The following is a 21,983-nucleotide window of genomic DNA, read 5'->3' as shown; positions in this document are numbered from 1 at the left end:
CCTTCAAAATACACACCTTCAAGAAAACGCAAACTGCCTGGTATCAGCTGTGCAAAATCAGTATCTACCAGGTTTTGACAAAACCCAGATAGCAACAATATCATGCTAGTTTGCCTTCCTGCTATCCACCCCTCTCCAATTTGTTATGTCCTGCAAGCAGTCGCCTGTTCACTGAAATAATAAAGGAATACAAATACAGCTCTAACTTTGTGAGAACTACATTGGCTGCCTCTGCAAGCCCTTATCATCTTCTAAAATTGATGCAATGCAGATACCATATTATTGATTGTTAGACCTGACATCCTTTCCGAGGTTTTCCCCTGTCTTTTTGCCTCTGCCTGCTGTATTTTGCTGTGTGCTGGATTTCGTTTTTGCTGGTCTAGATGCTTTGGGCACTTTGCCACTGCTGATCAGTGCCAAAGTGCAAGTGCCCCTCTGTAAATTGTGAATATGGATTGTTTTTTCCTAGATTGGCTTGTTTGACTTACTACTAAGTCCCTAGTACAGTGCAATGTGTGTGCCCAGGGCCTGTAAGCCAAATTCCGCTAGTGGACCTGCAGCACTGGTTGTGCCACCACACAAGCAGCTTTTCAAAGGGGTCTAAGACCTGCCAGTACAGTGTCTGCGTGCAGTCGTTACTGCCATGTTGACCTGGCAAGTGCACCACTTGCCAGGCCCTAACCTTCCCTTTTATTACATGTGAGTCATCCCTAAGTTAGGCACAAGGAACCCCTGTGAGCAGGGTGCAGTGTATGTGAAAGGTAGGACAAGTACTGATGTGTGTGACATGTCCTGATAGTGAAATAAAGTGTATTTCATTTTTCACTATTGAAAGGCTATCTGTCCCATAGGATAGAATTGAAGTTTATTTACAACATCTTATAAATATAACTTCCCATTGGGACAAGATCGAAAGATCGGGTTTAGTATGCCTGAACTCAGAATATAAAAATGCATCTTTTAGTAAAGAAGATTTTTATATTGTGTGTTTGCAGATACCACTTTTAGAAAGTGGGTATTTTCGTGCTTAGCCATCCTGTGTGCCTCTGCTGGTTTGTGGATTGACTGTCTGACTTTGGAATGATAGGGGTTGGGGATGTGAATTCATTGTAGACAGCCACTGGGGGTGAGGTGTGTCCTACCTTTCCTGGATGAGTCAGGTCTGGGCCGAATAGACCTGGCCTGCATTTAGAGTAGTGGGAGGAGATTTCCTTGCACCTGAAAGGGCCTGGTCTGCCTTACAGAATGATGTCTCCACCTCCTGCCGGGAAGCTGGACCAGAGAGGACAGAACTGTGTGCCTCTGCTGGTCGGTGGATTGTCGGTCTGGCTTTAGAGTGACGGGGCGGGGGATGTGCATTATCTGTAGACAGTCACTGGGGGATTGAGGTGTGTCCTGCCTTTCCTGGATGAGTCAGGGCTCGGCTGAATAGACCTGGAATGCATTTAGAGTAGTGGAAGGAGATTTCCAGGCACCTGAATGAACATTACACAATGCTGTCTCCACCTACTGCTGGGAAGCTGGACCAAAGAGAACAGAACTGGTTATGACTGAGCACGGAGCCTCTCTGCCACAAGAGAACAAGGAGAAATTGAGTATAAATATTGGGGCCCAGACCCCAGAACTTTAGAATGCTTCTGGACTCAAGAGGAACCTCTGCCAAGGAGAAGAGCTGGGAAAGCTGAAGGAGAAGCACTGCCCCTTTGCTGTATGCTGTCTGGGGTTGGCCTGCAGTTGCTGTTTCTGCCAAGGACAAGACAAAGTCTTTGCTGTGTGTTGTGTATCCTGCTTGAAGAAGATAAGATCCCCAAGTGCTTGAAGTAGAGCTTGGCTCCTGACCTGGAGTCTCAGGGACACAAAGACTTCACCACCAGCTCCCCTGAACTTCCTTACATGGAGTTCAAGAGGTGCGTGTTCCTTTGTTGGGCCTCTGGAAGTTGTTCCTGCTGCTGGTATCTGGGAAAAGAGAAGCAACTAAAGATGCATGACGCATCCACATTCTTTTCTGATGCAATACCACCATGCCGCTGAAGAAAGCGATGCAGCTCTTGCCCGCAGCTGGAGAAATCGCAGCACGCCGAGTCTCGTGCACCGATCGCCGAAGTCAGAGATCACCGCACTGACTCCGATGCAGACCCTGCTGTTTGACTGCAAGAACTGACACATGGTGGATCCGCGGCTGGAGAGATCAACACAGCGCTGTTTCCGCCACAGCCGCATCAAGAACCAATGCATCCCTGAATACCCATGCTTCACAACAGGGCACAAAATCTACAACAACGTCGGGGCTGCAGTAAGAAACTGACGTATCCCCTCCCTGCACAGTATGAAACCGGTGGATCACCTCCCCTTCAGTGAGTAACAAAAGCATCACCTCCCCTACGTGGCAGTAAGGAACCGACGCATCGCCTTCCCTGGAGCAAGCAAAAGACACATCACCTATGTTGGATTTTTGTTTGTTTTTCTAAACTGGTGTCCATTTGTTGTGTTTTCACTGTATTCCTGTATGTGTGCACCAATGCTTGACACACTGCCTCTGAGATAAGCCTGTCAGCTCATGCAAAGCTACCAAGGGGGTGATCAGGGGTTGTCGAGGGGCGTAACTCCCTTACCCTGACTACAAAAAAGGACCCCTACTTGGACAAAATTGCAAGCCATTGCCAACAAGAGACCTCTATTTCTAATAATGATCAACACCACACACTTTCAGGCAGAAATCTCACCATTTTAGGAGGTCAGCTCAACACACAAATATATAATTTTACAAAATAGAAACCAAGGGGCGTTAGAAGGTACTGTCTATTTAAATTATCTGCATATGCTGACGATATCCTTTTATTTATTTCAGACCCGGCCACCTCTATTCCCTCTTTATTAAGTGAATTTCAAAAATTCTCTTTGGTCTCAGGTTATAAAATAAATTCTGACAAAACAGAAATTCTTCCGTTAACCAAATTTTGCCTTCCCCACTTCTTTACGGCTACCGGCTTTGCTTGGAATTCTAAGAAAATTAAATATCTTGGTGTTCTTTTTTCTAACTCTATTTCCTCTTCTATTCAACTTAACATGAATGCAGTCATCTCTAGAATAGAATCACTACTCGCTTCGTGGAATCCTCTGTTTCTCTCCTGGTGGGGTCGTCTTGACTCCATCAGGATGATGATTGCCCCAATTTTGATCTATTTATTATCCATGCTTCCAATTCGTATCCCTATTTCATATTTCCGCCGCATTGATTCGGTTTTGTCCAAATTTCTCTGGAAACAGAAAAAGGCTCGTATTTCTCTCTTACGCCTCCGCAAATCTAAACTCAATGGTGGAACCAACTTTCCAGACTTTCGCCTTTATCACAAGTCTTTCTCACTTCGATAAGCTTCCCGCTGGCTTTCTCAGGAAACTTCACCCTTTTCTCCCCTTTGGCTTTCTGTCGAACAGGAGTTATTACTTCCTTTATTTTTTACAAGAGGTTATTGGCTTCACTTCTAAAGCTCCATGTCTTAACCCCCTTTTATTCAAACATACCTCTTCTCTTCTACGGCCTTTAGTCTCCTCTACTCCGGTCACTCAGGAATCCTTCCTACTATTACCTATATGGTATAACTCACTCATATTAATAAATAACAGACCTATCGCATGGCCCTCATGGAGAGCGAAAGGTATCATCTGGGTACGTCATCTGTTTGATGGCTCATCCCCCTGTTTGTTTCCTCAACTCCAATCTCAATTCCGCTGCCCTTCTTCTTTTGCAAAGAAATTCCTCATCCTTATGGAAACCATTTTAGATCGTTATTATTCTCTTCCGTCTGAGAGCCTACCAGCCTCACCTCCCTCTCTACTTACCGTCCTCTCTACTGTTCCTAAAGCTTCCCTTATTTATCGCTATTTCTCAGCCCCTGACCCAGACCGTCTTAAATCGAAATTAGAATTGTCTTGGGAGGAGGATTTGGGTTCTTTATGGTCAACTTCTCTTTGGGACAAAATATGGGCCAGATCTTTGAAGATTTCCCGCACTGCCTCTCTTACTCAATCCCTATTTTTCTTCTATCACAGACTCTACCTTTCTCCTCTTTCTATATCTCGCTTTCACTCCAATTCTATCCCTACTTGCTGGACCTGTAATGCTCCCAATGCAGATCTTTTACATCTTTTCTTCCTCTGTCCATCAGTTCGCATTTTTTGGACTCAGATATTCTCTCGCCTTTCCCGTATTTTCAACATTTCTACTCATTTTTCCACTTCCATTGTGTTTCTGGGTAGCCTTTCAGATGATCTGGATCTCCCTCCACACTCTCACGGCCTTTTTGACCTGGGGACCACAGCCTAAGCATTTTTGATGATTTGAACCACAAAGCATTATTCAAAATATACAGAAACAAGCATTCATAAATTTTTTGTTACATCCACAAAGAAATATAAAAACAAAATTGTTATAATAATTGGAAGGTTGGAGTTTTTCTTAAATGCAATTGAGGCCACCCATCATCCATAATAAATTATGTTTGATGCACTTACACTGCTCCCAAGAATCATTCTGAAGATACAATCTCAAATTTTTGCTTCCAATTTCAAATTCCTTCACATTTACAGAATGATTTAAAATTTAAAATGTTGCTTCTTTATTTATATGCACTTTATTGATCTGTCAATATTATTTATTTTTCTAAGCAGTCACAAACCCCCTGAGTAGACCTTGCGAACCCCCAAGGGTCCCTGGACCAGAGGTTAAGAACCACTGCTCTATGGCACATCGTGAAAGAGACTTAAATTAACCGTTTTTATATTTGTTTTACAACTAATTTACGGCTGCATAATAACGTGCGTATTTCACAAATCAACTCACATACTTACTTCATATGTCTAAAATCCAAAATGTCCTGGGAAAATTTAACTCAAAAAATCTGAAACTAAAAAATTGGGACCAAGAGAGTCACTTGGGGATAGGCGAAAGCCGGACGTCCACTACGAATCAGCAGATGCCCTGCTCAGTGCTCACCGATGGCATGTTTCCACTAGGTCATTCCAAGGGAGGGGCAGCTGCTTGGCTCATGCCAACAGGGCCGCAGCAGAGTCAATCATAGGAAACTTTTAGCCGACAGCCCATCTGCCACAGTGCTTTCAGCTTTAGAGGATTTGAAATCCCCCCATCTTATTTCCTGCTCGTGACGGGCATATAAACCACGGATCAAGAACAGCAAAAATGAATAACACTTTTAGCACGTCAAGGTTATAACATTTTTGTTCTGTAAAACAATGTTTCTTATGGGGACTATTTCCTCAAAACCAAAAATATCAGCAAGCCAGGATTACGTTTTTGCTGACTGCTCCTGCTGGGCTGACGAAATCAATTTCAGCAACAGATCTCTCAAAATGGCGGGTGGGTAGCCCAATGCACCACGTGATGAATGTAAATTCTCGTTCTCTAAAAACCAATGCATAAATCAAATAGCTCAGAAGCCTAGTAATCTTTTTGTCTCTGTTAGCCTTTTTACAACATAGGGAGATACATTATTTTCAAATGAAAATGACTGCTTCTGAACAATCAATCAACTTAGTTATGTGTAATTCCTATAATTAAAAAAGTGTATACCGTACTAACCAGTGAAATAAATTAGAAGACCAAATTAAATTTGAAATAAACACTGGCAGAAGTCTTTCCAAAAGCATTGATCCTACCGCAGTGCACACTAGATTAAAAACGCATGTGTTGGTGCCTTCTAGACTTGCTCTCTCTGGGACGCCACTATTTCAAATCATCCCTATTTTGCCTATTGATATATTGTGCAAGTGAGCGGTGAGAGTCAGAGGGGTGGAGACACGAGACGTCAGAGGAGGAGACACAAGAAGCGAGGATCCAGGCGCTGAGGCCACTGAGAGGAGGTGGGCTGAGAGCACTGTGGCTGGAGAGCATTGGGGAGGAGACGCGGAGACACTGAGAGCCCCCCAATGCGGGGGGGGGGAGCGGAGGGTGAGGTTGTTGAACTGGGGAGAGCGTGTGGAGCCCGCAAGATCCAGCAGAAGTGGCTGATGCCGCTCATGCCCCGTGCCTGCCTGCCTGTCTTGTTACCAGCTACCTGTTCTGCCACTTGTTGCTCTGCCCACGCTGCATCACATTTGGTGATGCAGCGTGGGCAACGAAATTCGTTTTTTTTTTCGGTACTTACCTGTAATGGCCCATATCCCGCACTTTACAACCCCCCACCCCGACCCTCCCCTTCCTGACGTCACCGCCCCGGTATAACGCCCTGCACGGGCTGTGCCTGGGTGTGTGAGGTGTGATGTACCAGGCAGCAGATAAGTTAAAGTCAACATGCTTCAAAGCTTCTTCATCTGCCAAGCTTGCCTTAACCCTCCTGAGTTTTACTATTAGGAATGCTCTACTAAAGAGTATGTGATAAATTGTGGTTTAAAAGCTGTTAGATTAGGCAAGAGGGGCCTGTATTCCATAGGAATCGTCTGTGTGTGTGTGTGTGTGTGTGTGTTTGAGTGTGTGTGTATGCTTGGTAGGGAGAATGATATCAGTGGTTCAGGAGATGGAACCTAGCCTTTTTGATGCAATTCAGAAGATCAAAAGGACTGGAAACATCTGGCAAAGAGAGGTAGCTCGGAGCATTTGGAAGATGGAGAAAAAGGAATATCGTATGTGCTGCTAGGTGCCTCTTCTTCTTGATGTATGCCGTAATTTTCCGGGCTCATCTGTATGATTAACTGACATTTTGATTAATTTGCCTTTTTTCAATTAGACGCTTTATATTTTTGCATCTCCTTGTTTTTGCTTTGTTCGCCCTAAGTTGGCAGGGTTTTCCCAGATGGGGGTCCCTTGCTCACTTTGCCACTGGATTCAAGCTAGCCTGGCTGATGAGGGGTGTTACCCCAAAACCGGGTTCCAGGATGCTTGTATCTGTTTCAGGGATGACCTGGCTTGACAGTTTGGGCTGGACTGTTCCCACGAAGCACAGGGTCAAGACTGATTTGCATATAGCTGGGTCTGAAGTGAGGTGGCAAAGTGAGCTAAAGAACGATGATGGATTCAACCCAGATCTGTGACTGGGGGTGAGTGTCTGAAAAGTTTCAGCACTCCGTCCATCATCTCCTTGTGTTTGCTTTGTTCTCCCTGAGTTGGCAGGTTAGGCCCGGATGTGGGTTCCTTGCTCACTTTGCCACTGGATTCAAGACTGATTTGCATACAGCGGGGTTTTTATAACAATTTATATACACTGGTATTATTGATCAAATTAATAAAAAAATGTATGGGTGTTATTGTATGTCTTAATGCTGAAACAATACAGAATATTGATTGACTAAAAATATATTCAATCTACAAATGTTGCTTTGAAAAAAAAATCTCAATTATTGCTAGCATTTCTTCAAATAATTTTTCTTTACTAGCCACAACTTTTTTAAAGGACTTTTCATGACTACACTGTCTGTGAATTAGAAAGCTTTGGTGCACATCTGCCTCACAGGTGCCAGGTATCTGACATAAAACAGGTATATGCATGCCAAACCCAGAGAGCTGATCCGTCTACCTAGTCTCCCTTTTCTTGAGTGAGTGGCCATGTAGGGTGTTCTAGCATTGGTGCTGTAGGTTCTTGCTTAGCATGGTATTAGAGGGGACATTTTGTTACTCTCCTATGGCCACAGAACCCATAACAGTGTGTGAGCCTAGTCCGGTTTGCAGAGTATCTGGCCCTGTAACAACATGGCATAGGTGCTGGTAGTAGGGTTGTGGGGAATGCTGCGCCACCGCCAAAATAACCATGCTGGGGTTCAGAAGGTGAATGAGCAATAGAAATGTGTTTAAATTGTGTCACAATTGCTCTATGTTCAAGGATAGAGGTCAAACGCCAGACTGTCTTCTGACAAATTATTATTTATTCTTTAATCAGGGAAATAGGTGTTTACTTTTCATTCTCTGACTACAAAGTGAGAGGATTTTGTAAAGTAAACTATGTGACAACCTTGCCGGGGTACAGAGTGTGAAAAGCAAGGCTGTAAGATGTCATTTCTTTCCTAGCACGCACAATATAAATACCTGTAATTGAACTGTATAAATATTTCAAACTATATCAACAGTTGGGAAAAACATTAATGAACCTTGTTTTTGCAATTCTGTAGTGTGATGGAATCAAACATTTTGATGGGACCAAAACAAACAAAAAAAAATTACTTGGTAATGTGGAACTGATAAATATTTGCTGAAACACAATTTCCACACATTATTGTTCGACTTCTATATAGCTTTATCAGTAAAACTGCATGTCTGTGCAAATTTAGCAGCCATTTTCATTGGAGAATGTGTTGTCAGTAAATGACAGAATGCTACCACACCACACTTAAGTGATGTATTTGTGACAGTCCAAAATGCACCACGCCCTCATCACTCTCCTGCTGACTGAGTGCAGCTCTTTTATGACACTTGTTCTTTGTGAAATTCTTGGATTTTTCACAACCCCTATGCTTCAGTTATATAACAATGATGGCAGCACCCCCATTCTGAAATTTGTTCCAACACCACTGCAACTAGGCCTTTCGAAGATAAGATGCAAGTGAAGGATAGGTGTAATACAGCTTACAATCTTTAGGACTCATACCATATAATGAAACTAGATTTACTTTTAGAAGTGGAACCCCATCCAGAAGGCATCAAGATGTTTGTCTTTGTGAATAAAGGTTAATTAGAAGTGTGGGTGAGAGGAACACTATTTTACACTGCCTGAATGGATAGGATCTAGTTCAGGTGCAACAACTCAGGGAGGCAAGTGAGGTTGCATGACTGCTCACCCTCATTAAGTGAGTGCTATAAAAAAAGAGCAAAGAGTTGCTAATGTTAACTCAGCTTGTTGACTATTGAAAGTCCAATGAACCCACTGCAAAGAAGGAACATCTGGGGAATTGATTCCATGTCCTACTATGTGGAAACAGAAAAGCAAGCAACCTATTATGGAAACTAGGGGACATGTATATACTAATAGCTTAGTTCACCAGGTTTAAAGACATTAGGTAAATTATTTTTTTCTCATTTTATTCTGTATTTTGTGCTCTGTACCCAAACCCAGTGCTTAATTTGAGCCAGTGGTTGCTACCAGCCCTCATTTTTGGGGATCGGTTCTTATGTTCCCTCATTAAATTTTCACCTAGAGCAAAAGAGAGGAAAAACACAAAACACAGAATGAAAATGGAAGGGAAAAACTGAAAAACAGTGGCAAAGAGAGCAAGCAGAGGTGGGAAAGCCCCAGCAAGAGTGAGATATCTGGGCCTGAAGTGTCTGGTGGTGGACTAAAGAGGCATGAGGAGGAATCAAAAATACGCAGACTTGGTATTCAACACCCTCAACAAGTGCTAGGAATTATTGTTTTGCAAATTTACTCTGCCCATACCACTTCATTTTCCCCCGCAACAGCACAATTGGATGCATCCTTAAGCCTTACCTGTCAACATAGTCCTCAGGGGTCTTAGTTTTGGTAACATGTTCTGCATGCCGCACAAGCCAGTTGATTTCATCCCGGCAGAAGGATAAGGCCATAAATGTGAAGAGTGCCTGGATTGGGAAAAGGACATGGAGAAACAGATATTTGAAGTAATGATGGAAGAATGGCACCTAAAATCTTTAAACATATATCACAAATAGCAAATGCTATATTTCCTCAATTGAATATTGTTTTGAATAATGTGCACTTTTTCAATTGTATACATTAAGACATACAATATGGCTCCCTTTCCTCAGTCACATACACTGACTACCTGAAGAATTATTTACTGAAGAACGGATAAGCATACTTAAGTACTCAGATGTGTGCAGATTCAGGCATACCCAATCACAGTACACAGTAAACTAACCTGTATCACAACAGTCCAAGCACAGTTCACATTCCCTCTTAGGAGATGAACAATTCAATACTTAGTGAATTCTGTTTCACAGCGATATGAAGCACTGACATCGAAGTATCAAAATGTGAATTTGCTATGAATGCATACCCACCATAAGCAAGTTATCCCTATAATAACTTTTCTGATGCTTCCCTTTTGAAACCCTATACGTCAGAAGAATTGTGAGGCTGTGTGTTCACAGTCTCTATTTATACTGAGAAATAAAATGAAGCCAGCTTTTGCCCTTCTGCTACACTAAAGATGTCTGTCCTCCTTGAACTAGTCTTAGGACATTTATATTATGTTTTGACAGAAACACCACCTCAGTCAACCCCCACCTGCCACTGTCCCTGGAGGAGGGCATGCCCAGCGGGTGCCTGGTGCATGGAGCCTGATACGAGAGCCCCACAGAGCTTGCAGCCCACCTGCACTTCATAAATAAAAAAATGATAAACAGCAGTATTTTATTGGCAGCTTGAGGGCCACCTTCTTATCTTATACCTCATATATCTCTTCACAGTGTGTGACATCCCTCACCCTTCGTTACATTTCAGCAGATCAAGCCATCTGGAATTTAACAGGCAAAAACAGTAAGGTACTTATACCTAGCGTGAATTTTGGTGTGCTAAATGGCAACATCCATGTTATTGCCCAAAAAGTTCAGAGTAGGTGCTATTGATAACACCCAATAAATTACGAACCTCAAGGTGTCAGATTTTTTCAGGTGCCATGTGTAGCACCTACTTCTCCAAGCAACTCGCAATCATGGCCTAAATAATCAGCTAATATACTTCTTTTTGGGGTTCTAAAACATAGGTCGTTTGAACAGCCCACTGTCACCCCAATGCAGAGATTCTTCGAAAGAGTGATTCTCAATCTGGTGTCTGTCCCAGAGTCAGCTTTATCCTGCCTAAAAGCTGATGGCCAAGAATGTGAGAGCAGCATTGAGGCCTAGAACAGAGTCATAGCTAAGTTCTATAGTACAGCACAATGGGAGAGGCTCCTAAAATAGTCCAACAGCACGTGAATCATCTATTTATGGTGAAAAGTTTCTGATCTTCTGACTTTAGCCAATTCACACAGATAAGTAGGTAAGTACTACAGTGCATTAAAAGGTAAAGATAATTCTTGAATCAAAGCAGCTTTAAGGCATCCCGTGAAACTCAATTTGCCGTCATCATGTATTCATGCAAGAGGAAGCGTCATAGATCATTTCTGGATGAAATAAAGACTCTGGGTTGAGTCACCATCCCTGAATGAGAATTCAAGTGATCATTTGCTGTTGGAGACACTTGCATTGCCTGACATGCAGTTGAAGGTCCCTTATTATCCCTGAGTAGAGTTTGAGTGTAGCAAGATTTGCATACACTTTTTCTAGAGTTAGATGAGATTTTCCCCTTTATCTACTCCAGTCCACATGCCCTCATCCTTCTACTGTCTTGTTACTGGTTTAATGGTTGCTGGGTTGTTTGTGTCAGTTATATTGATCTGAGATAAATCACATCTTTATAATTAGGGTTGAGCTAGTTCCCTTAGCACTGCATATACGACGGGTTTCTCTTTTGATTGTTTTGCCCTCAATAAAACAATGAAATTATTTTAAGTAATTCCCAGTCTACCTTATAAAATCCTTTCATATCTGTTCAATGGGGCGCCTATCCTTCACTCTGCAGGGCCATCCTCAAAAGGATCACTTGGGGGCATATTATCAAGGGCATTATCGCCGCTTTAGCAGGACTTTTTCCCGCTTGATTAACAAGGTTGATTAACAATAAGGAAAAGGGAGTGCTAATTAACACAGCTATTCAAATTGCTCCACTAAGACATGATGGAAACACATCTAGCTTTAATATGCATAGCATCGAGCCTTGAGGTAAGTTTGCAGAGGACTACGACCCACTAAGAAAACCAAGGGACATATTATCAAGGGCATTATCGCAGCTTTAGCAGGACTTTTCCCCCGCTAAAGCGGCAATAATTTTATCGCCCTATTAGCAAGCTGTCGCTAACAGCAGTTAGTGACAGCTTTTAGACAATAGCGACCGGTTTGGGGCCCGCTTTGCATGTCAGCTATATTTATCGCTAATGACATGCAAAGTGGGGGTACCCAAACTGTTAGCGACTGAAAGCAGTCGCTAACATCGCTATCGCCTATTATCAACGCACGCGAAGCGATAAAAAAAATTGCGCTAAGCGCGACTATCGCCAAAACCTAACGCCTACTCATACCTCTTCTTAAACTGTATATCCAATTGGAGGTGGGTATTCAGGTTAAGACCCTATTGGCGATGATGCCTGAATACCGCTGGATTTCCAGCGATATTCACGCATTGAGCCGCTATTGCCGGATATCTTATCACATTTGAGATAGACGTTGCTAATAGCACGTTTTCTCTGCGATAAAATCCGGCGATGCGCGGCGTAAAAAAGAAATATCGCTAAGCTCATTTAGCGATAAATATCGCTAGCTGTTGATAATATGCCCCTTGGTTTCTTACATTTCAGCGTTACCAAAAGACCTCACTTTGCTGTATAATTGTAAAAAAATGAAACCTTTGTTGTCTTGTCAAAGCCATTAATAAAATGATAAAAGTTGACCTTGCAGGGTGGTGACATTACACTAGAAATCATCAAGGATGGAATTGCAGGGTTGAAAAGTTGTTTTAAGGCGAGAATGGTTGTGCACCATATGCAGTGTATGTAAAAAAGTGGATGGAATGTTTGAATTATCTCAGGCAGTGGTAAATACTTGCGCCGCAGCCCAATCCATCGTTATTTTGCACACCACAACACCTCTGGGCCGGTTAATTCAAGCATTCCAGCCATCACCTACGCAGAGGCTCATACCTGATTAAAGGCATCTGAACTGTGATATATGTCAACAATAAGCAGCTCCAATCCTGGTTAGTGGTATGAGAAATTAGAAAAAAAGAAAACTTTGGAGCCTTTGATATCAACACTGAATGAAAGAGAAATAACACTGCCTCACAAAGATCAAGACCAACCCAGTAGTGAGTGGGAGGCATGCATAAACACCTTGTTGTCCATTTGCCTCCTGTTTCCCATGATACATCCCCACATATTATCCTGGTGTGACATTAACTTTACAAGTAAAGGCGGAGACCCTTCAGTTCAATTAAGCATGCTCTAGAAAGTTCTCACTCATAATGTCATGTGTGCTGTCACGATTAGGCTGCAGTAGCTGCGATCCCTTACAGGGCGCAAAACACAATTGCATATAGGAAATTATACAGATAAAGGCAGCCATAGTTTGTCTTAGTATGAAGAATGCAAACCACGCCCCGCCCACACCAAGAGTACTCAATTCACTCCAAGGTTCAAATCAAGCTGGGATAAACCATGCTAATGCTAATTAATCTACTTTAGGATTAGGTATTAAGAACACAGCTCTGATCCAGTACCTCCTTTTATACGACTGAGCCAACGTTCAGAAATAAGTTCATCACAGAAGCAAATCTATCTGAGAATCAGGCTCCCTATCCTTCCTTGAATTCTCAAAATGTATCCCCACTTACAGGAAGTTCCTGAATACACTCTTGCTCAAACAAGCATCCTGCTATTTATATCACACCAGAACCAGTCTCTATGTGCTGGGAAATAAAACTATCCTCTGTCTACCATGGAAGTGAAACCCATTGGACTAATTACAATGCCACTATTGTTAGTCAACCACCGGTTCCAACATCCACTAATCAAGATCTGAAAGCCTGGCAGAAAAACATGTTCAAGACATGCTACTACCAAGCTTTAATGCCCCTTTCAATCAACTGTTGGGAGACAAGTTGGTGATCAACAAATCAAATAAAGAAATATTACTAACATACATATGAGTCAATTCTTTAAAAGACTGGTGGGGTACAATTACTCACTAACAAGCAGATGCGGACATGTAAGAACTGAGAGATATAAATGTGATTTTTACAGCCCTGCCAAGTTTCTCATGTCCATGCATGATGTGCTGCTCCATCCGGCGTTTTCTTTTAATTCTGGGACTTGTAGTCTTGTGTATTGTATTATAAAACAGCACTACAAGTCCCTGTAACAATGGGTGTTTCCAATGACACGCTGAATGCCCGTAGTGCTTTGATAAGGTATTTATTAATAATTACACAAGTGGTTTGAGGAGCGCCGGCCGGCGCTGCCGTCTCTCTCTACTCTCGGCGCGCAATCGTAACCTGCGCGCGCATCCGCCGCCAACATGGCCGCCGCACACTAGTGCGCACACTACATATCTCCCCCTTTTACCAAACTTTTCAGAGTCACTTACAGTTCAGTGTCCAAATCGAAGTCTCGAAATCTGGAGGGCCTTACCACCTGCCTTCCACTCCTTGTAACCCTGATGGGGTTCCCCAGTGTCCCTTGGCTCTGCATCTCGGTGCCTTCTGCTCCTTCACTCATTGTCCCTCCATCGTTCATGCTTCTCTCCAGCCTGTCCATCGCAGTTCCTTGACTTCCGCTCACTTCTTCACCTTCTCGTGCCATCCCAGCGCTTGCTCCACTTTGCTGCTCACTTGCACCTTGTCTCTCCTCCATGTTCGAATTGTCCATGTCCTCCCATTCCGTTCCAGGTTGCTCCCAGCTCAAAACCTTGTTGCACCTGGCCATGCGGTCCTGGGACCACACATTTCCATCACTCAGCAAGGCCGCTCGATCATACACCTCCTTGACTTGCATGGGCTTGCTATATTTGCTGTCTCCTTTCTTCTGCAGAGTGGCTAGTTTTACTCTTACCCACTCCCCTTTCTCCAGACCTGTTTTTTTCACATTCCTTCGTTTGTTGTAGTGGTTGGTGTAGATGGTTTGTGCCCTTTCTAAGTTGGCCTGTACCACTGCGGGGGACCACTCGCTGGTGATAACCTTCTCCTTCCAAATCCTGTTGTCGTGTGTGAAGGGTTCTCGCCCTCTCAATATCTGGAACGGGCTGTAACCCGTGCCCGTGGGGGTGATTCTGTAAGCCCACACCATATTCTCTAGTGCTTTCTCCCAGTCTTTGTTACAGGTGATTGCGGCTTGTATGGCTCCCATCACCACCCTATTAAACCGTTCCACCAAGCCATTTCCAGCGGGATGGTAGATCGCCGTGTGTTTGATGATGATGCCGTTCCTTTGCATGAATTTGCTCCACATTTCCGACGTGAACTGGGGTCCCTTATCGCTCAGAATGGATTTGGGGATTCCTTCCCTCGTGAAGGTCTCTGACAGAAATTTCAAGATGTTCTCTGTGTCCATGGTCTCATCCACCCTTAGCTCCGGCCACTTGGAGTATCGATCCATTAGCACACACACATACTTTTGTGTGCCCTGGTCATCCAAGACAGGTCCTAAAATGTCTATAGATAGTTCTTCCCACGGGTTCGAGGGGGGGTCGAACTTCCTAATGCTGGTCGCAGGGGTTTTTGAGTCTTGTCCGCTCCTTGGCACTGTGGACACTCCCTGACATGCCTTTCTGCCCTTATGTCCATACCTGGCCACCAGTAATTTTGTTTGGCTCTTGCCTTCAGTTTCCCTATGCCTAGGTGGCCCTCATGTAGCAGGTCCAACAGCTTGGTGATGAGGTTCCTTGGGGGGGTCACTTTGTCTCCTCTGTAAATGAACACCCCCTTGTCTCCTAGCGACAGTTCTTCCCTTACTTCATAGTAGGGCTTCATACTTGCACTCACATGTCTTTTGTCTGGCCAGCCTTGTACGATGTGCCTCTTCATTTCCTTCATCTCTGTGTCCTCCTCGTATGCCTCTGCCCATTCCAGATGGCTGATCAGTTTCTCCTGGTCTTCTACGAGAGCTACCAATTCCCCTTTGCCTGCAGGGTCTTCTTCCCCTGGCTCCATGGCGGCTGCTCTACTCAAGTAGTCAGCCACTCGGTTCCTGTTCCCGGGGATGTACTCCACATCATATCTGAACTCGAGTAACTTTAGCGACATTTTGGATATCCTGGGTGTGGCACTGGCATGTCCGCTTGATGTTAGCACTTTTACCAACGGCTTGTGATCTGTCTTGAGTAGAAATCGGGTACCCCAAAGAAATTGCCGGAATCTCGTCATGGCCCATACCACCGCCAGCATCTCCTTCTCAATCACGCTGTATTTGCTCTCGGTATCCGTCAATGCCCTGGATGCAAAGCTGATGGTCTCCATTTCTCCTCTTCCTCTGTCTTGCATGAGCACCGCACCCAGGCCCTTATCGCTGGCATCGGTCGTGAGCACTGTGGCGCCTTGTGGGTCATATCCTTTGAGCGGTACGGCTCCCGCGACGTCCTTCTTGATAGTTTTGAACTCGGCTTGAGCTTCCGGTGTCCATTGGAACGCTGCGCTCTCCCTGGTCAGCAACCTCATGTGGTGGGTCTTCGAAGCAAAGTGTACCACAAACTTGCTGTAGTACTCCGCCATCCCCAAGAACGATCTGACCTCTTCCTTGTTCTTGGGGGGCGGTGCTTCTGCAATGGCCTTTACGTTTTCCACTTTGGGTGTGATGCCTTGCACTTCGATTTCGTGGCCTAGATACGTCACTGATTGCAGGCCCAATCGGCATTTGGCCCACTCTGCTGTGAGGCCTTTGTTCTCCAACGTCTGCAGCACTTTCCCGAGCTTCTGATCGTGGTCCAGTTTGTCGCGTCCCATTACCAGGATGTCGTCCTGGAAATACTGCACGCCCTTGCAGTCTCTGAACAGTTGGTGCATCATCTTCTGAAAGACTGCGGCCGCCGAGGCCAGCCCAAATGGCATGCAGCAGAACTGGTAGCACCCGAACGGGGTGATGAAGGATGTGAGGCTTTTGCTGTCCGGGTGTAGTGCGATCTGGTGGTAGGCTGAGGTCAAGTCGATAGTGGAGTACCACCTAATTCCTCTGGTCTTTGCCAACATCTCCTCAATTCTAGGGAGGGGAAATTTCTCCACTACAATGTTCTTATTCAGTTCTCTCAAATCCACACAGAGCCTGACCTTCCCGTTGGGCTTCATCACTACCACTAAGGGCGCCAGCCATTCAGCGCAGGTGATCGGTTCGATTATACCCTTCTTCTCCAAGTCTTGGAGTTCCGTCTGGACTGCCTCTCTTACCGCAATGGGTACATTCCTCACTTTGTGAGCTACGGGGGTGGCTCCTTCCTTGAGGACGATCTTGTGTTGGAAGCTCTCCATCCTTCCCACCGTGCCTCCGAACACCTTTGGGTAGTTCCCTTTCCATTTGTTCAGATCTGGCCATTCTTCCAGTTCAGTGAGTAATATTTGCTCCTTCACTCCTGGATCCAGCTTTATTCCTAGGTCGCCCTGGTCTAGCCATCCCAAGACGGAGGGTCCCCTCTCTGCGACATACAGCTTGCACCATGCTGATCGGCCCCTGAATTCAAACATCAGGCGTCGGAACCCTGCCATCGGAATACGATCGCCCTTGTATGTGACCGGTCGAATGTCTAGTTTCTCCAGCTCTGGGCCCAACTTCGGTCTGAATGCTTCCTCCCACACTGCCCATTGAACAATGGTGAATGGGGATCCTGTGTCTGCCACGACAGTGATGGTGATGCCGCCCATTGACATTTCCAGAACGGGTTTGGTTGACCTTTTTCCTTCCACGCTCAATACTTGGTCGCATATGCACAGGATGGTGACCACATCTTCCTCTGCGACCTCCTCCTGATCCTCTTCGCCTTGGTCAACACATTTCACCATGCCTTTGGATATCTTCTTCCTGCACACTTTCTCATAGTGGCCTATGATGCCGCAGTGTAGGCACTTGGCCCGGAACGCCGGACATCTTCTATCATGTGCTTCGTGGGACCAACTTCCGCACCTGTAGCACGTTTTCTTGCTGTCATAGCTTATCTGCTTCCCTTGCAGACCTGAATTCCCTTGCCGTCTGTTGGTTCCTTTGGGTACTGGGTTCTTGCCTCTCTGGTCTCTGCGGTGATCCTCCTCTTGTACCCTATTCACCATGGTTGGGGTCACTGCGTCTTTCTTGGTCGCATCGGCACACCTCCGTGCGAGTTCCGCTCTTTTGACGATGACCAAAACGTCTTTGAGTGTGGTGTCGCCACTTGCCCATAACTTGTCCTGTACGTTCGTGCTCGTAGTGTGCATTACTATCTGGTCCTTGATGAATTCGTCTTCCCACAGTGCGTATTTGCAGCTGGCCGCCAGCTTTCTCAGGGCCGCTACATATTCTTCTATGGATTCTCCTGCCCGTTGTTTCCTCTGCTGGAAATTGAATCTGTCCACTGACACACAGATTGTGGGGCGATATCGTTCGTCCAAGTCTTCAACTGCATGGGCATACACGTCATCATCAGAGCTATCTCTCTGCTTGGGCACCAGGCTTTTATAAATTCTGAGTCCTTCCGGTCCCAAGTTCAGTAACAGTATGCGTTTCTTCCTTTGTGGAGTGAATTTTTCTTCATTCTCGTCCTCCAGGACCCCTATGAAATTATCTATATATTCTTTCCAGTCCTCCCACTTCATCAGAGGGTCTCCAGGTTTAGGTAGGAATTGCACCGGTGCAATTGCATAACCTGCTGGTGTGCTCATTTTCACCTCCCTGGTCGCTGTTGCTTTGACGTCTTTGTTGGAGGGGCTCCCTGGGGTGCTGTCCTTTACTTCTGTGTTGGTGTCTTCCTGGGGACCCTTAATGCTAGTCCCCACCTCCTCCTCTTTGGTAGCCAGCTCTGTTCCTCCCTGACGCGGTGTCGCGGGGAATTTTCGCGCTAGGCCTGTCTGCTGTGGGGCGTCTGTGCTGCCTCTCTGACCTCTTCGCCGCCTCTGTGGTTGGCTGTGGCACTGCCACGCTCCTCAAACTCGTCGTACCTTATTTAGTTGTGTCCTGCCGTGTCTCCCTGAGCCGTCGGGTCAGCTGGCTGTACAGGGCAGCTCTGTGCCAAGATCTGGGTGGGCTGGAGGGCTGCCTTCCCTATTGTTGCCCACGTGGAGGGTCCGTTTTTTTTTTTTCTTTCCGTGTTGACTGGCTGGTACCTCCCGACCTCGTCGCCACTGTAACAATGGGTGTTTTCCAATGACACGCTGAATGCCCGTAGTGCTTTGATAAGGTATTTATTAATAATTACACAAGTGGTTTGAAGAGCGCCGGCCGGCGCTGCCGTCTCTCTCTACTCTCGGCGCGCAATCGTAACCTGCGCGCGCATCCGCCGCCAACATGGCCGCCGCACGTCACGTCTGCGTGACGTGCATCAACTAGTGCGCACACTACAGTCCCACAATTAATTTTTAAAAAAACTGAACTGGAGCAGCACATAATGTATGGTTCTAGAAAACTCGTCAGCTATGTTATTAGTCTTCAGCTGACAGCACTGTATGCCTCCATATTTTAATATGTACAATTTTACACTACCAATATTTTGAACCCAATATTTTAGATTTTCTAGAATTTTGAATCCCTTAGTTTCGGACGCAAAAATAGCACAGCTCAACTTGATGCGTTTTGCACACATACTGACATTTCTCAAACGTTTGCTGTGCAGTCGCCATCTTGTTTGCTCATTTAAATACGCATCATAAAATTACTTATCATTTTTTTCATTATTTCATAGAGTGACATGTCAGTTATAATAGAGCCATTTTTATCAACTTTTGTTCAGTTGCACTCACTTTTTATACTCTAGTTCTCTTTGCTTTATTGCTTAGAAGTAGAATGTGAAAAGCGAATGTAACTAAATGATGTGTCGAGTTAGGAGCTCGAGCTGCAGCTTTGGGACATGCCCAGGTTCGAGTCCTGGCTTCGGCGATAAACCTAACAACGTGTCATACTGGGCAAATGACCTAATCTGCCTGTGTATAAACTGTATTTGTGTAATCCCCACTTGATTTATACGATCTATGACCATCTCTTAACCGTTTATGTAATGTACAGCGCTCTCTTGCTGCAGAGCTAGTTTTTTGCTTTGTAAATACGAATGCATACTTAAAATAGTAAAAGAATGATTAACAGTGTCAAATAGATGTAGGCAAAATAAATGTACAGTTTACCAGGTTAACAAGAAGGTAATCTGAAACTGGTGCTACAAAAGAAATGTAAGCTAAAACTATAGGAGTTGGAAGTTGTTACATACAAATCGCCAGTAGAACCACTAACACACAAGCACAATGTAATGAGCTGTCACTAAATGTTCTTTTCACCTTGGGTCCAAGAAGCCCGGGCTGATCTGCAATGACCGTTTCCAGTTCTTTAACTGCCGTTCTCAGGAAGGCCCTTCTGTCCCGGTGAAAGTGCCCACTGTGAAGAGAATACAAATATTCAGGTTTATTTTGTAGAAACTAGTACTGCTTAGGTGTGTTATAAGCTAATACACACTCTGCATGAAGGCTCGACAAGTACTAAGAGAAAAAACATTTGGTGCTTAACCTAAACCACCCCACCAATCCAGGCTCCAGCCCCGCATTTTATTTAAATCTGGGTGGTGAACTTCACTCCCTTTGAGGAGTTTGCAGAGTTTTCCGCACTCCACGTTACGCCGAGCTTGCGGAGTTCCGTAAACGTCAAGTTGGCGAGCGCAAGCGAGGAAAATTCACCTCCTGGCGAGATTTTATCTAATTCGCGATTGTCAACATCAAGTTGCCGAGCTCAAGTAAAAAATCTACTCGAGCGGCAGAAAGGAAGCAGCGCCCATTTGTGCTGTGATGTACCATGCGCGATGATTGCACAGTGGGGACAAACACCCGTGCGAAAAATCACAGCAAATGGCATTTATCCAATGCACTCTGCCGCTTGCCCAGTTCCGCGTAGCGTGGCAGAGGTTTTTTTCCACTTCGCAGAGTTCGGAACTCGGCGAAATCCGCTCAGGTTTACTTTTATTAATGGTTAAGATAGTGGGGGGGGGGCTAACACTTGAGAGAGCGCAAACTGACCAAAATGTAGAAATGCATCACACTTACACGTAGTAAGCACAAGTCATGAAGAGAAATGCCATGAGTGCTGATAGTATCCATAGTTATATTCTGAAATGTGTAGTTAATATAGAAATTTAAGTAGAAGTGGAACTAATACAGAAATGTGTGAAGCAATACGATTTTATTAAACGTGATTATTCCTGAATCCATGTTGTGTAGCTGCTAAAATGTAAGATGGCATACGGAAACGTTGAACGTGGTAGGCCTCAGGGCCAGAGCTAGGAGGGAGGGGGAAGGTGATTAAATTTCACAATATGGATTGCACTAATGTTTAGTAATAATGAGTAGGCCTTGATTTATAGATGTGTTTACCGAATCAGTAGAATAAGAGTATTAACATGCTAATAATTAAAGAAGAAGTTGAATACTATAAAAATGTTGTAGAGCTGGAAAGCTTTAACGTTGATTTACACATATTAGTCTGGGCCGGGGAATGTTGCAACGCGGTTGGAAGACCATGAGAATTGGGATTTGGCTGCAAATGTCTGTCTGGAAGAGAAAAGGGGGTATTCAATTATTAATAAAATGAATAGAAGCTTGTTCAAGAAATGGACCAGACATGGAGGAGGGTTCCGGAATGTTTAAGGGGTATCAGCGGGCCGGAGAAGAGTCTGAGAAGCAAGGTCGACTCTAACCACAAGGCCTCATCATGGAAAAAGCCAGAAGCTACACCACGTGAGGGGCGTCTCACGAGGGGCGTCCTAAATGTTGTTGGATTTTTGTATTAGGGACAGCACCCCTGGGTGGAGTTAGAGCAGAAGCCTGAGGACCCTTTAGAGAGCGGATGGGTAGGCAGAGAGGGGTCATGATTGGAGAACTATAGGTTTTCACCAAGAGTTTGAGAGTGGGTGGCTTCCCTTGGGAGTCATTCACTGCTGACACCTTTTGATAGGTTGAGACCTGGTTAAGTAGGGATACCATCTAGAGCAGGGTAGGGTCAGCCTAACCTGTATTTTATCTCCGGCTGTAAATGACTGATAGATTTCAATATGTGTCTATGCTAATAGCACTATTGTTTTTAGAACTGGTATTGGTAGTTTCCGTTGTTCGTCTGAGGGCTTTCAGAGAACACATGTACGTAGTTGGGCCCGTGTATCTGGTGAATCTCATTTTGAGATGCTTGTACCTGCAACTTATCCTGACTTTATAATAAACCTTTGAAAGCTAGAAGTTGTTTGTGATCCTTTGAAGCAGAGTCCTTTATTG

At 44.7% G+C, this 21,983-nt stretch overlaps 1 protein-coding gene across 1 annotated transcript in view; it reads right to left on the bottom strand.

Moving 5' to 3' along the window:
- NCKAP1L (NCK associated protein 1 like) overlaps window positions 1-21,983 on the bottom strand; it is a 1,717,783-nt gene that overhangs the window by 1,326,870 nt on the left and 368,930 nt on the right. Inside the window, exons 11-12 of the mRNA XM_086964598.1 lie at window positions 20,007-20,103; window positions 9,429-9,538 (exon numbers count right to left, since the gene is read on the bottom strand). Of these exons, the coding sequence (XP_086820724.1) occupies window positions 9,429-9,538; window positions 20,007-20,103 (207 nt within the window). The remainder of the gene's footprint in view (window positions 1-9,428; window positions 9,539-20,006; window positions 20,104-21,983) is intronic.

Source organism: Lissotriton vulgaris, chromosome 1_1, assembly GCF_964263255.1.
Source record: "Lissotriton vulgaris chromosome 1_1, aLisVul1.2, whole genome shotgun sequence".
NCBI lineage: Eukaryota > Metazoa > Chordata > Amphibia > Caudata > Salamandridae > Lissotriton > Lissotriton vulgaris.
Note: the sequence above shows the minus strand (reverse complement) of the source record. Positions and strands in the feature narration are given on the sequence as shown.